Here is a 14,182-nt window from a genome sequence, read left to right as displayed (position 1 = left end):
CCACCTTTCAACAGACAAAGTGGAACCATTATGGAAAAATGGCTTTTAATTGGTTGTATACAAATAGTTGGGTCTCTGGAGTGGCTGCCCAATCACCAAGTTCGAAATTAAACAATCGAGTCAATCTTTAATTATCTGCCTATTGCTCAAAATGCATCTATGAGAGCTGCTTCACTTCCATCCCACTATTACAATGAAGCTAATTACCATAATAACCGCCCCCACACCCAGATTTCTCCACACATAGCTAGGCCGGGAAAAGATCCAGAGCCACTTTCAAGCCATGACCTGAAATACCATCATGTAGAGCGGACATGTCAAGCTCCCAGCCCCCGGGCCACTTCCGGGATCAATTTGAAGTCAGCATGACATTGGCCGGCGCAACAGAATCAGTCAAACATGTACATGTAATATCATGCGCAGCGTCGTCTTATTTGTATGAACTATACAGTACTCAGTGTTGGGGGTGTGGGGGTACGACAGTCGGCCAATATGGTACCAGTTTCAAAGGAGCCACATGGCTACTTATGCATCCCCTTGTGCATTTTAAGTAATAGTAACTGTTAGTGCTAATTTTGGAAGCTCTGTTTGTTGTCGATTGAATGAAGATGCATTGCCGAAGAACTCTTGTGTCAGCGCAAAGCTGACTGCAAAAACAGAGTGACTGGCAAACGAAAAAAAGAATGCGGACAGGCCTCTTAGTTGATCGTACTAAGGTACGTCTACAGGAGTTATTTTCAGATTCTTATGAGGTGAGTGTTCATTAGCGTTATCTACGTTACGTTAGTGTTTATTCAAACCTTGGAAATAGATGAAAATGTTCCTCGTGGTTGTTACAGCGCAAATCTGACTGCAAAAAGTGTTTTTCGGCATAGAAAAATCACGTTTATCGGATTCTTACATAATAGAAAACTATATGGATGCGATTCACCATTATTATTCTTGTTTTCTGGGAGGTTTGAAGTAAAGCTGACGATGCGCTTGCTCTCAGTGTGTCCCAGAAAATGAGCTGGCTTGAGCGCTAGGCTACATAACGTTTTGTTGCCTGCTTGCGAGTGGTATTGTTTTAAAAGTACGTGAACATACTTCAAGCAATCCTTGAATTAAAGTCTTCACCGAGCACCGGTGACCACCAACACACGTTTTTCCCCATTTTGTTCTTATAATACACATGGCACGATCCATTGTTGCTGTCGTCGCCATGGTAACGAGTGTATCCGGTTGCATTTGAGTTAACAAGATCAAGCCCATTGATCGTAAAAGATGGGATGTGGTGGTATCGGAATACAAGATTTTATTGGAGTAGTCTGACATAGTGCAATTGTGAAAGACCAAATTTGTCTTGTAGTCTGATCCAGGCATTATGCGCTGTCTGTCTCAGACATGTTGTCTGTCCCACACCGCCACCATGTTTATTAAAAAAATAAAATAAATAAATAATAATAAAAAAATTGTACTTTATTGGTGGTCAGATATTGACAGTACTACGTCAAAAGACACGCGAAAAGGCTAAAACTAAACTAGCTTTTGGATTCAAATATACTGTACACGATGATGACGCGTAGTAAATGTCTTTTGCGGACATCATTGATCGGATCGGTGAATTATGACATTAAAGCCGATCAGCATAAAATGCTAATCAAGATCAAGCCGATCAGATCGGTGTAAAGTCTAATTAGTATAGTACATCAATACAGCAATTACATATGATTCATTGATACAGTAGTTACTCATAATACATGCTACTGAGTCAGTTTTTACAGTAACTTGAACAATAGTTGAACAAACTTATCTTGGACTTCTGATTTGAAAGGTCGTTATCCATAATTTGTGTGTGTGTCTGTATATATATATATATATATATATATATATATATATATATATATATATATATATATATATATATATATAAATAAATATTATCAGGCGATGAAACATTTATATGGTTTAACGGTCATAAGGGCACTCTGAGGGAACTGTGCCAACAATGTGGCCTACGACAAAAATCAGTTTGACACCCGAGTAGAGGCACTAGTAGGCAGAAAATCCTACATCCCCCCCCATGGATGCGGCAATACCCCTGCTATGATACCAAATTCAAAAGGTAAGAGCAGAGCTGCACTGAGTTTTGTTGGATCATGCACAGTCCAAGCGCCACACAAACACAATGTAAAGTATGAAGTGCTACCTTCAGTTAAAATGGTTTTGTTTATCCCAGCTGAATTTGGTGCAAGACACAGCGTACACCTTGGACTGGTCACCAGTCACTAACAGGGCACATATTGCTGGCATATTTGGACATATTTGACTTATGTCCAAATTTCTTCAATTTCATAATTTTTCACAAGTCTGTCAGTCCCTACAGGGGTATATAATTTTTACAAATTATTGGCCAACATAAGGTGTTTAAAATGGCTTGCTCTCTTTGACGTTGTTTTGTTAATGGTGCAACAATTATTATTTTTTTTTCAATTTCAGCACCATTGAAGGTCCACAAAAGCACTGTGGTCTTGATTATTCGGAAATGGAAGAAGTTTGGAACCGCCGGGACCCTTCCTAGATCTGGCCGTCTAACCAAGCTGAGTAACCGGGGAAGAAGGGCCTTGGTCAGAGAGGTGAACAAGAACCCTGTGGTCACTAAGGCGGCGCTCCAGTGTTCCCTTACAGAGATAGGGGAACCATCCAGGTCAATTCACCTTCCAACATGACAATGACCCAAGCCACACAGCCAAGAAAACAAAGGAGTGGCTTCAGGAGTAGCCTGTGAATGTCCTTGAGTGGCCCAGCCCGAGCCCGGACTTGAATCCAATCGAACATCTCTGGAAAGACCTAAAAATGGCTGTCCACAGACACTGCCCATCCAACCTGACTGACCTTGAGAGGATCTGCAGAGAAGAATGGGTGAAAATGCCCCAAAACAGGTGTGCCGAGGTCGTAGAGACACCCAAGAAGACTTGAGGCTGTGATTGCTGCCAAAAGGTGCTTCAACAAAATATTAAGCCAAGGGTGTGAATAATTATGTACCTATTATGCTTAAATGTTTACATTTTCAATAAATTTGAACAACTGTCTGAAAATATGTTTTTACTTTGTCATTATGGGATCTTTTATGTAGATTTTTTTTAAAAGAAAATTATACTCAAATCAGCCTTAGAATAAATCTGTGACATAGCAAAATGTGGAAAAGTGAAGGGGTGTGAAGACTTCTGGTGGCACTGTATATTTACATCTAGAGGCTAAATAAATTTAGTCTTCACTGAACCTGTTTTGTGAATGCGAGAGGAAGCCAACTAGCTCTCTACTCTTATTCACTGATGTCTAGGTCCCTCACCAGGCCAGCCACATCTTTTTAATCCATACACACCCAAAGTCACAGGAACTATAGAAGAACGTGAGGGTGGCGACCGGAAGTGGACAAAAATACTTATTAGTTACTGTGTTTAAAAAAAGAAAAACATCTGATTACTCAAATAATCAATGGGATAATCGGTAGACGACTCAGTTCTAAAAACATTTCATCGTTCCAGCCCTAATGCAATTTCCACACAGGAAGGAGCGATTTGCAACCAAAACATCTCGACTGTGAGGGTAACGTGCTAACCACTAGGCAATGTGTTGCATTGTTTGTAAGCATTTGTTGTAATTAAGGGGCCAAAACGTAATGTCTGCAATAGTGGCCTGTTCCGAACTCAATTGTTTGACAAGTAGGTCTGTATAAAAATAGATCCTCGCATACCTGAGGTTGTAGAGGAGTGGGGGGCTGTGGAGCAGGCATTTTGGTGACATTGGTGCCTAACACGTGGATCTGCATGCCACCTTTACCTAGAGTCATTCCTCCAACTGAGCTGATTACTCCAGGCTTTGGCTGTATCTGTACAGTACAATAAAGGCGAGAAGGTTATACAGTGAACACAACTTTATCACACAGGAAATATTTCAGACCCACTTGCTAGAGCTGTGGGAAGGGTTCACACTGCCCGTTCACCACCTCGCCAATGGCGAATTGGAACAAGATTTGGCGAAGAGAATATTACCCATGTTAGCCATGCTGGCGAATCAAAATTGCCTGTATCTAAAGCCCTTCCTGATAAAAAAAATGTTCTCACTAAATATATTTCCAAAGGTGCGATTGACTCGAAATGTTCAGCAGATGTTGGGAAGAACCCACGTAATCCAGACATAAAAAGAAAGTAGAACAAATAAAATCAGAAATTAAGTAGTGTGTAATAATGTGAAATGACACAGGGAAAAAGTATTGAACACATGAAGAAAGGGAGGTTCAAAAAGCCATAGAAAGCCAAGACAACACCTAAAATCTAATCTAGATTTAAACCAAGATTTCTGACAGAGGAGTGCAAAGAATAATCAGAAGAGTTGTCCAAGAGCCAAGAACCACCTGTGGAGAGCTTCAAAAAGACCTGGAATTAGCAGATACTGTTGTCACAAGGAAAACAGTGAGTAATGTACTCCGCTGCCATGGCCTGTATGCACGCTCACCACGCAAGACCCCATTGCTGAGAAGAAAAAAAAAAGGCATGTCAAAGCTCATTTAAAGTTTGCTCTACAACATTTGGACAAGCCAGTTAAATACTGGGGGAATGTAGTCTGGTCTGATGAGAGCAAAACTGAACTGTTTGGAAGCCATAATGCACACCACGTTTGGAGGAGAAATTGCACTGAACATCACCATACCAACAGTGAAGTTCAGAGGTAGGAACATGATGTTGTGGGATTGCTTTTCAGCAAATGGTACTGGTAAACTTCACATTATTGAAGGAAGCATGAATGGTCAAATCTACAGAGATATTCTTGACAAAAATCTGCTGCCATCTACGAGGATGATGAAAATGAAATGAGGGTGGACATTTCAGCAGATAATAATCCAAAACACACTGCCAAGGAAATATTCAACTGGTTTCAAAGGAAAAAAAAGTAAAGCTGCTAGAATGGCCCAGCCAATCACCTGACTTGAATCCAATCGAAAAGCTATGGAAAGAACTGAAACTCAAGGTCCATAAAAGAAACTCACGGAACCTTCAAGATTTGAAGACTGCTTGTGTGGAGGAATGGGCCAAAATTACACCAGAGCAATCCATGTGACTAGTTTCTCCATACAGGAGGCGTCTTGAAGTTGTCATTACAAACAAAGGCTTTTGTACAAAGTATTAAATAAATACCAGTTGCCGGGTTCAATACTGTTTCCCTGTGTCATTTCACATTATTACACATAACTTAATTTCTTATTTGCTCTACTTTCTTTGTATGTATGGATTACTTGGGTTATTCCCAACATCTGGTGAAATTTTCATGTCAATAGCACCTTTGGAAATATTGTTGGTGAGAAAAATGGTGGCGTGTTAAATACTTATTTCAACCCCTGTATCTGTGCAAACAGTGTTTCACACAGGACAGGAATCTATTTGTGGTGGTGGGTATCCAGTGGCTGGGCGGGGGTTTTGGGGTGTGGGGTTTTAAATTTAAAACGAACACTTACTGAATATCCTATAATAAATTACAATATTTCAATTTAAAAAACAATGGCTTAAATCAAGAGAGCGAGAACTATAATGTAAAATCAAACACTTACAGGGCTCTACACTAACTTTTCCATTAGGCGCACTGGACCATGCATGATGTGTAACGTAACTGGCATACCATAGCTTTGTATCTAATAAAGATTGACAGTGACTCGAGTTATATCAGCAAAATATTTTACTGTGAATATGAAGTTGTCTGAAATCAGCAGTGGCTGACTAAACAGGTCATTTATTTTATATAATTTTAAGACAATGGAAACATGTGCATGTTCAAATAAAAGCAAAGCATAACAAAAGGCATGCATATGTTTACATGTATTCTATGGTACAGTGAAACCTCAATAAAACGGACCCCGATATAACGGATATCGGATCAAACGGACCGTCGGGACTGAACAATGTGTCCAAAAGTAGTTTCCATTTGTCACTTAAACTGCCATTGACAAAGTCTGTTAGTTTCAGAATTGGCTGCTGTTGTTTACTGGCGCAATGCAGGCAGAGACCGAGGTATTTCCGGGTCACGGATGGAGGTGTAGGTAGGTGGATAGATAGGTAGGTAGACACGCAAACACACACGTACAAACACGCACACACACGCACGCACAGAGAGAGACAGAGATAGATAGATAGATGGATAGATAGATAGATAGATATAGATCGTTTGGTCGATCCATAGACAGATAGATCGATCCAAATTCATAAGACGTGCCTCCAGTGCCTATGTGGCGGCCATGTTGAATGTGTGGCATTGACACATAATTAGGATTTCTAGGCAGGACCCGCCCCACTGCAACATGATTGGCTCCTGCGTCGCGGGAAGGGCAGGCCACGCAGATGTCACGAGATGGCCATCCCAAACATGCATCACATTTGTATGAAATAAAAACAAAGAAGTTTGTTATGGTTAGCTTTATGGCTAGGGTTGGGGCTTAAGGAGTTAAAACGGTTTAAGGTTAGGATTAGGGTGTTTTAGGGCTAATTAGTGTGAAATGTTAACGCCGCCACACTTAAGTCACATACTTCTTTACCTGTCTGGAAGCAGTGGGGCGTGTTCTACAGTATACAACAGACAATCACAGTGCAACAGCGCGTCCTGGAGCCAGTCATATTGGAGCAGGGCGTGTCCTGCCTAGAAACCATGTAGGAATCCTAATAACACAGCATTCACATGGGAGCCAGATTGCAGCAGTGTTAACTCTGAGGAATACAAAACAAGCCTTTGGAGGCTGGAACATGCTATTTTTGGTACAGTAACTTTTTTTGTCAAGCCGTTCGCCTTTGGCAACGGCTTTGCGGATCATGAAAGCGACTTATCTATGATCAATATTGTAAGTCAACAATGTCACCATGACCAAGCACACCGGCATAGTAAATTCGGATAAAATGCGAAACTTTCAAACATTTAAGCTTTATTTTTAATATTAATTTACAATAACTTTGTATTGCAGTGGGCATTTTGGGCCACAAAAAAAACTATGGAACAATAAATTTGTACTGTACAGTAATAAGGGAGCATATGTCCTCAAAAAAAAGTGCTTCAATGTAATTGACAATCAGCTATATCAGACAACCCCCCGCTCATACTAGTCCATTCTATCGAGGTTCCACTGTATTCTCTTTTTTTTTGGGGGGGGGGGGGGGGGGGGGGGGGGGCTTTTAAATGCTGTACTTAAGAAACAACAGCATAACTAACTTAATATCCGCATACATGGGAGTTTGGATTAAGGGGAAAAACCAATGAGTGTGATTTGAATATAAAACGTTTATTTGTTAACTAATGAGCAGAACTTGATTTTTGGTAACAATGTAGTCCTTTTTCAAAACATGCAGTACTGTACATAAAATTACAACTAAATACTTTTGGTGGAACTTTTTCAAAATTATTTTAATGACCTTAATTTATGGGTTTATGACTCCCACGGCAGTATGACGTAGGATGCTGAGCTGACGCCGTCTTATATTAATGGTGGACATGAGACTTGCATACAGTGGGGCAAAAACGTATTTAGTCAGCCACCAATTGTGCAAATTCTCCCATTTAAAAGGATGAGAGGCCTGTAATTTTCATCATGGGTATACCTCAACTATGAGAGACAAAATGAGGGGAAAAAATAATAATCCAGAAAATCAAGTCTGATTTTTAAATAATTTATTAGCAAATTATGGTGGAATATATTTGGTCAATAACAAAAGTCCATCTCAATACTTTGTTATATATCCTTTGTTGGTAATGATAGAGGTCAAATGTTTTCTGCAAGTCTTCAAAAGGTTTTCACACACTGTTGCTTATATTTTGGCCCATTCATCCATGCAGATCTCTTCTAGAGCAGTGATGTTTTGAGGCTGTCGCTGGGCAACACAGACGTTCAACTCCCTTGTAGCAAACACACCACGCAAAGATGCCACCCAGCACCCTAGCCTTGTACTACCGCCGCTCCCCGCCGAAGTAGATAAACTTGAACTCGCGAGACGCAACTTCACATACAGACACTAAGTAAATCACCAGCCAGAACCATCAAAAGCACACGACACAGACATTTGCTTTGCCATGCCGACGCTAAGTGAATTACGGCCGCCTGGAGCTTCAAAGCGTAAACCCAAGGATGGAGAGTTGGACCCCGGACGCCAAGTTAATTAACTTCCTGCCAGCCGGAGGATTTCACCAACAAAGACGCCACCATCCTGTTGAGTACCGCCACTTAGGAGTTTTAACATGCAACAGCGACACCCACAGGCGATAGAACGACACTACAGACATGGGTTCATAAAACAGTCTGTGGCGGACTTGACTGGGAGTTAATATTTTAAGAACTTTACATGAACGCCACTAGTGACTGTATTGCTGCAAACTTGAAAGTCTAACGTTGAATCTGTTGTTAACTGAACCAGATGAAATGTTTCACCCCACACCACAAATGTCACATGAAAAATAGTAGCGTTCTCCACACCAGACAACATTTGAAACATTCGTTACTGGTATTAAAGAGGATGAGCGTGGAACAACACAAGGCGAGGAAATGGTCTTGTTATCTTAAATCCAATAATGAATATTTTATTCCACTGGTTTCAAACCACAAAATAATCCTAAAATGGAAAAATAACACCAAAAGGCAGTCCAGCCACCCCTCTGTGGTACCGAAGGTGGTAGGAAGGGAGGAGGTGTAAATCTCCACCCCTTTTTTTGTCTCGCTCCGGCCATGAAAAAGGCCCGGAGCTGTGGTCAGGGGTTTTTGGTCTCACCACGAAGCCTCTTGTCTCACCCGACCAACTTGCCAAAGACCAGGCCAGGCAGGACGCCACCTCACCCAAGGTGACGAGAACACATCGGACGATCCCCGGCTGCAGAGCATCCTGCAAGCACTCCGAGCTACCCTGTTTGGGGGCCCAAGGTCAGTCTGAGGGAACGGAAGCGGACGCAAAGTACCCGCTCCGAACGTCTTGCAAACCGAGAGGCCTGGGAACATGTTGGTCTCCTTTTTTCCTTCCTCCCTTCCGTCGAATCGACCTGTTCCCGGTGCGGACCGGGCTGGCTGAACACTCTGGAGCCTGACTCGCCTGCCTCAAACGTGTTCAAGACACGCAAGTCCAACATTGTGGTCTACTAAAAGTACAGATTAGTGCATATTTGGGTTTAAATTAACAAGAACAGGAATCCTCAGCTATATAAAGTCACTACATGGCCATTCTGCCAATCTCACATCACAAGTCAGTTCCTTTGCCAATGTTCGTCTGTACCTTGTTTGTTTTGTGTTGTCTGTGTTTTACCCTGTGGAGTTTGAGGGATATTTGTGAAGATGTTGTAGCCACAGTGGAGTTTGGAGTGTGACTGTTTGAGGTTGTGGACAGGTGTCTATTATAATTAAGTTCAAACAGCTGCCATTAATACAGGTAATGAGTGGAGGACAGAGGAAAAGAAGAAGTTACAGGTCGGTGAGAGCTAAAAAAGTTTGTAGGCCACCAAATACTTATTTTCCACCATAATTTGCTAATAAATTCTTTAAAAATCAGACGATGTGATTTTCTGGATTGTTTTCCCCTCATTTTGTCTCTCATACGTGAGGTATATCTATGATGAAAATTACAAGCCTCTCATCTTTTTAAGTGGGAGAACTTCTACAATTAGTGGATGACTAAATACTTTTTTGCCCCACTGTATATATCCTTGTGTGTTTCACAAAGATCATTTACACAACTTTAAAACTGTATAATTGTCCAAAACTGAGTCGACGGAGTTTGGTCAACTTTGGTTGAATCGCCGTGCTTGGCGCTGCCGATTTAGTTCACTTTTTCTTGTAGTGTTTTCGTGTCATAATCCTATACTCAAAATGTCCTGAAGGCTATAAGTAGGCTTTGCCCAACAAGGAGTGGCGTTACTAGGCAAAAATACACACAAATAAAAACAAAAATAGCACGAGTGTGTGGTGACAAGATGCCATTACGCCGGCTGGAGCATTATCACTGGCGTGGGGAAGGATCGATACGGTCTCAAATGTCGATGCCGCTGAAACCAGCAGATTGATTCTCAAAATTAAATAGCGATACCTTTTGATACTTCAATCGTTTGAGGGACTGTATTTTCAGTAACCTATGAGAAAGGAAATCGGTGGTATGAATCATTAGCAGAAACACAAAAGGAGCACATCGTGGCACAATTTCCACACAGAAAAAGCCAAAATCTATTTGCAGCGACCAAAATTTTATTGTGGCAGCCCATCACAAATACACATTTATTTGTATATGTGGGAAACCCTGGCATGATTGTAACGTCAGTGCTAAATAAATATTTTTATTTTATAATGGATTTATTCTTTGAACCATTATTATTAATTCATGTCATTGCAATGCCTTGCTTTTAGTAAGGTTTGTACAGCGTCATAGCAATAAATGACATTTTACTAATAATTGGCGTAATATTTTCTTTCCGTGTTTCGGCCATGAATTTTTATTTCAGTGCATCACTAGTGAAAACCCCTGAAAAACAATGGTCATAATTGGAGATTTCCGCGATATCAAGGTAAATACGTTGATAAACAAAATAAATCTGCGATGTAGTGAGGAACACTGTAAATTTGAAACACACAATTGATGTGAGATTCTGTGTAGGTAAACATTGCCCACCTGTGCAGGCTGAGTAAGGCTCACAGGAGCGACAGTCTGATTCACTTTGGCTCCAGCTGTTCCCTGGACTCCTGAGACTACCTGTAAGTCACTTGAGGCTGCAAACAAGATGAGGCAGACTGTCAGAAAGGAAAGCTCCCTCGCATCATGAGGGCTTGATGGGGGCTTACCTATAGCAGGACTTGTAATGAGCACGGTGGGCTGCAACGGCGAGGCCAGCTGAGCGGGTGTTACGGCGCTGGCCGATGAGGTGATCACCGCTTTGTCGACAGGGACGTCTTGCTGCGTGCTAAATTGGCTGCTGGCAGGAGGCTGGGCCTGGGCCTGGGCCTGGGCCTGAGCCTGAGCCTGGGCCTGGGCCTGAGCCTGAGCCTGAGCCTGAGCCTGAGCCTGAGCCTGAGCCTGAGCCTGGGCCTGGGCCTGGGCCTGAGCCTGAGCCTGAGCCTGAGCCTGAGCCTGAGCCTGAGCCTGAGCCTGAGCCTGAGCCTGAGCCTGAGCCTGGGCCTGGGCCTGAGCCTGAGCCTGAGCAGGCTGCTTGACCTGTAGCAGAATGCTTTGCTGGATCTGGAAGCACATCAGGACAACCAAAACATGAGATCCAAAGCAAAGTTGACACAATAACCCCAAACTATGAGGCAATTTTAGCTAATCAAAAGCCTGAATGAAGTATTCCTATTCAAGGATAACAGGAAAGTTCAGTGTCCAACTTTTTGCAACATGCGCTTATAATGCCAATTAATGCATGGAATTAGGAGATGCATGAAACGTGCTTATAAAGCTATTAAACATAGCATTATTATCATTGCAGATGTATTTAATGCCTGGTTTTATTTACAGTTCTGTTTTATCTGCGCTTGAAAAAATAAATAAATTTAAAAAAAATCACATTCCACTATTAAAAAAAGGTTGTGGCTGACAGTTCTTTACTATGGATTTTAATTCAATTTATATATCACGGGCAGAACAAAATTGCCACACAGAAAGGCCTGAGCTGAGATTTGATCCCACAACCACATACTTGTGAAGCAGACATGTTTGAAGTTAGAATGGTTTGAATCAGTTGATAAATATGGAGGTCAGAGCTCAATATGTAAAGTATCTTAATTTGCGGATTTTATTGTGAAAATGTGGGAATTTTGTAAATGTGATGAATATTTCCATATACTGTATGCCCTGAATGAGTTCATCAGTTTGAAGTTGGAATGGTTTTTGAAATGTAGGTGAAAATTCCTCTAAATGTGGGTATTTTGTTGTCAAATATGGAATTCTGAAAAAGTTGAAATTATTACAATGTAGAAATTACTTCATGATGTTCTGCGTTAGCTGATCATATTAAAGTTGGAATGGTTTGAATTGGGCGAGATATGCGGAATTAGGAGGTGAATATGTAAAATGTCCGCATTAATTTGATAACATTGCCATGGAAAACGTAAAATGCTGAAAATTGTAGGAATTTGGAGAAACCACCATCATCTCCTTTAAAGTACAAGACTCGAATTAAGGGGTCTCGCGTTGCAGTTTGCAAGTTAAAGTTCACATTTTGCACATCAAAAAACAAATTGAAAAGCAAAACTGCGAATCAGTTTTACCGCGGAGACGGACGCACGCAGGGGCGTATGTGACACAACACACGTCTGATGTGTGGGAAGTACAATGCAGAAGTGAAGCTATTCGGGTGAAGGAGCAGGAACACAGCGGGGAGATGAGACACCGGATTGAAGAGAGAGAAAAAGACAGCAAATGGCAAAAGTGTGGGAGCATTTCATATTAACGTCTGTTGCCAATCGCCATAAAACAATAATAAGAAGATGCATTTCATCGTGAAATGCAAGGAGAGTACCCGTTCGTTGTAACACGGACCTTTCCCTCCGTCAAAGATGCCGCGTCATGGGACCCGAGAGACAGTGAAATTGACATAGCGCAAATCAGTGAGATTAACGTTAGTCTACATTAACTAACGTTAGCCCTGCGCAGCGTCTCAGTTAATTATGCGTACTGTCAAATGGGTGTGGCTTTATTTATTACGAAGGTGACAAGTACAGTACGCAACCAAATAGCAACCGTAACATTACTTACAGGTGCTTTTGCTCAGTGTAGTCACTGTGTGACATATGGTCAGTATACTACCATCTGATGAGCTGTAAATTGTAAAACTTTGAGTTAAGTAGGTGAAAAGCGTGGCAAATGTGGCCAGAGAGGAATAAGAGTAAAATTTATCAGGAACCCAAATAGAGGAGGGTTTTGATGAAGTAAATATGTTTCCTCTCGAGGTTTTCTTTTTCATTTTAGTTTGAACAAATTAAACACTTCCAAAACTTGCAGTAGTACAAAGAATATTTGTCTTATTCCTAGTCAGCTGTTCTAAGATCATAAATGCACAACCATTAACCTAATGTATTAATATGTCACAAAATGCTTAAATGCTAGTTGCTTAAGTGGAGATGCACAAATGCTGTTAATGCTTTTTTTTTTAAATTGCCTTATCTTTTGTACACAACGATGACATCATCGTTAAAACATGGTGGCTCACTATCAGAAGATTTCCCAGGGTGCCTTGTTGTATAGTTTGTTAAAATGCTGTTTTATGTCAGTTAGTCCCCTAATACCATAAATAGTTGTAATAATGTGAATTTTAATAGAGCTTATGTGTGTCCCCACCCGCAGCTTTTGTTGTCTCAACTACTTTTTATTATCATGCACCAGGAGTTAACGTGTTATCCGGGCACATGGCCTCTCTAGCTTTCAGTACATTGTGCAAGCCGGTTGATGTGCCAATGGCCACAGCGGAGGTGGGAAAAAAAACCTTTGTAAAGCTGCAGTGTCAAAACTAGCACAGCCTCAATACTTAAACACATTATAGGAGTAGAAAAATTATATCATTTGAAATGTTAACCTAAATATGATGTAAACTTATGAATCACGAGATTTAAAACTAATTGGTGGCTTTTCTAAAACATATTTACTCATACACCTCATTTCACTGTGAAGGGGTTTTCCTTTACTGTGCCCAATTATAATACGCACAATTGACATTTTAAGATACTTTTGGGAAAAAAATGTGCATTACACAGTAGAAATTACAGTGCTTGTTTATAGTCACTTTTGTATTTAATGAGCTACAGCCAACAATTCATGTTTTTTATGTTTCAGGGACTAGGGTTGGAAATTTGCCCTGTCTAAATCAGGCACTTTTACACTTTAATCATGTAACTTTGCTTCATGTGTTTAATTAAGGTACACTATCCTGTCCAAATAAACAAATAAATACCTTGCAACGGGTCATGAATGAGCTGAATGGTTTGAATTGAATATGGAGAACTATGGAAAAACTAAATTAAATTAGAAATTTCATTCATTTTGTTTCACAGAAATTGTTCAGTTTTGGGAGTAGTATGGAAAATAATTTAGGGAATATCAAAAAATACTTCGTAATATGCCCTGAATGGGCTGAATATTTTGATGTTGTAAGTGACAAGGACAAAAAAGTGAGGAGGTTAGTGATAAATACAAAGAATTTTGTTGCATAA

At 40.7% G+C, this 14,182-nt stretch overlaps 1 protein-coding gene across 9 annotated transcripts in view; it reads right to left on the bottom strand.

Annotated features, from left to right (window-relative positions):
- bicra (BRD4 interacting chromatin remodeling complex associated protein) overlaps positions 1-14,182 on the bottom strand; it is a 57,219-nt gene that overhangs the window by 18,480 nt on the left and 24,557 nt on the right. For 8 of the 9 annotated variants that reach the window (XR_009789701.1, XM_061781844.1, XM_061781847.1 and 5 more), the window contains 3 exons: positions 10,826-11,219; positions 10,656-10,753; positions 3,737-3,871 (listed from right to left, as the gene is read on the bottom strand). Coding sequence is in view for 8 of the 9 variants with exons in the window: in XM_061781844.1 (XP_061637828.1) it covers positions 3,737-3,871; positions 10,656-10,753; positions 10,826-11,219 (627 nt within the window). In the remaining variant the exon portion in view is untranslated. The remainder of the gene's footprint in view (positions 1-3,736; positions 3,872-10,655; positions 10,754-10,825; positions 11,220-14,182) is intronic. The other variant, XM_061781849.1, reaches the window with a different exon arrangement.

The sequence above is a fragment of the Phyllopteryx taeniolatus genome, chromosome 8 (assembly GCF_024500385.1).
Source record: "Phyllopteryx taeniolatus isolate TA_2022b chromosome 8, UOR_Ptae_1.2, whole genome shotgun sequence".
Classification (NCBI taxonomy): Eukaryota; Metazoa; Chordata; class Actinopteri; order Syngnathiformes; family Syngnathidae; genus Phyllopteryx; species Phyllopteryx taeniolatus.
This window is presented reverse-complemented; position numbering and strand designations above follow the sequence as displayed.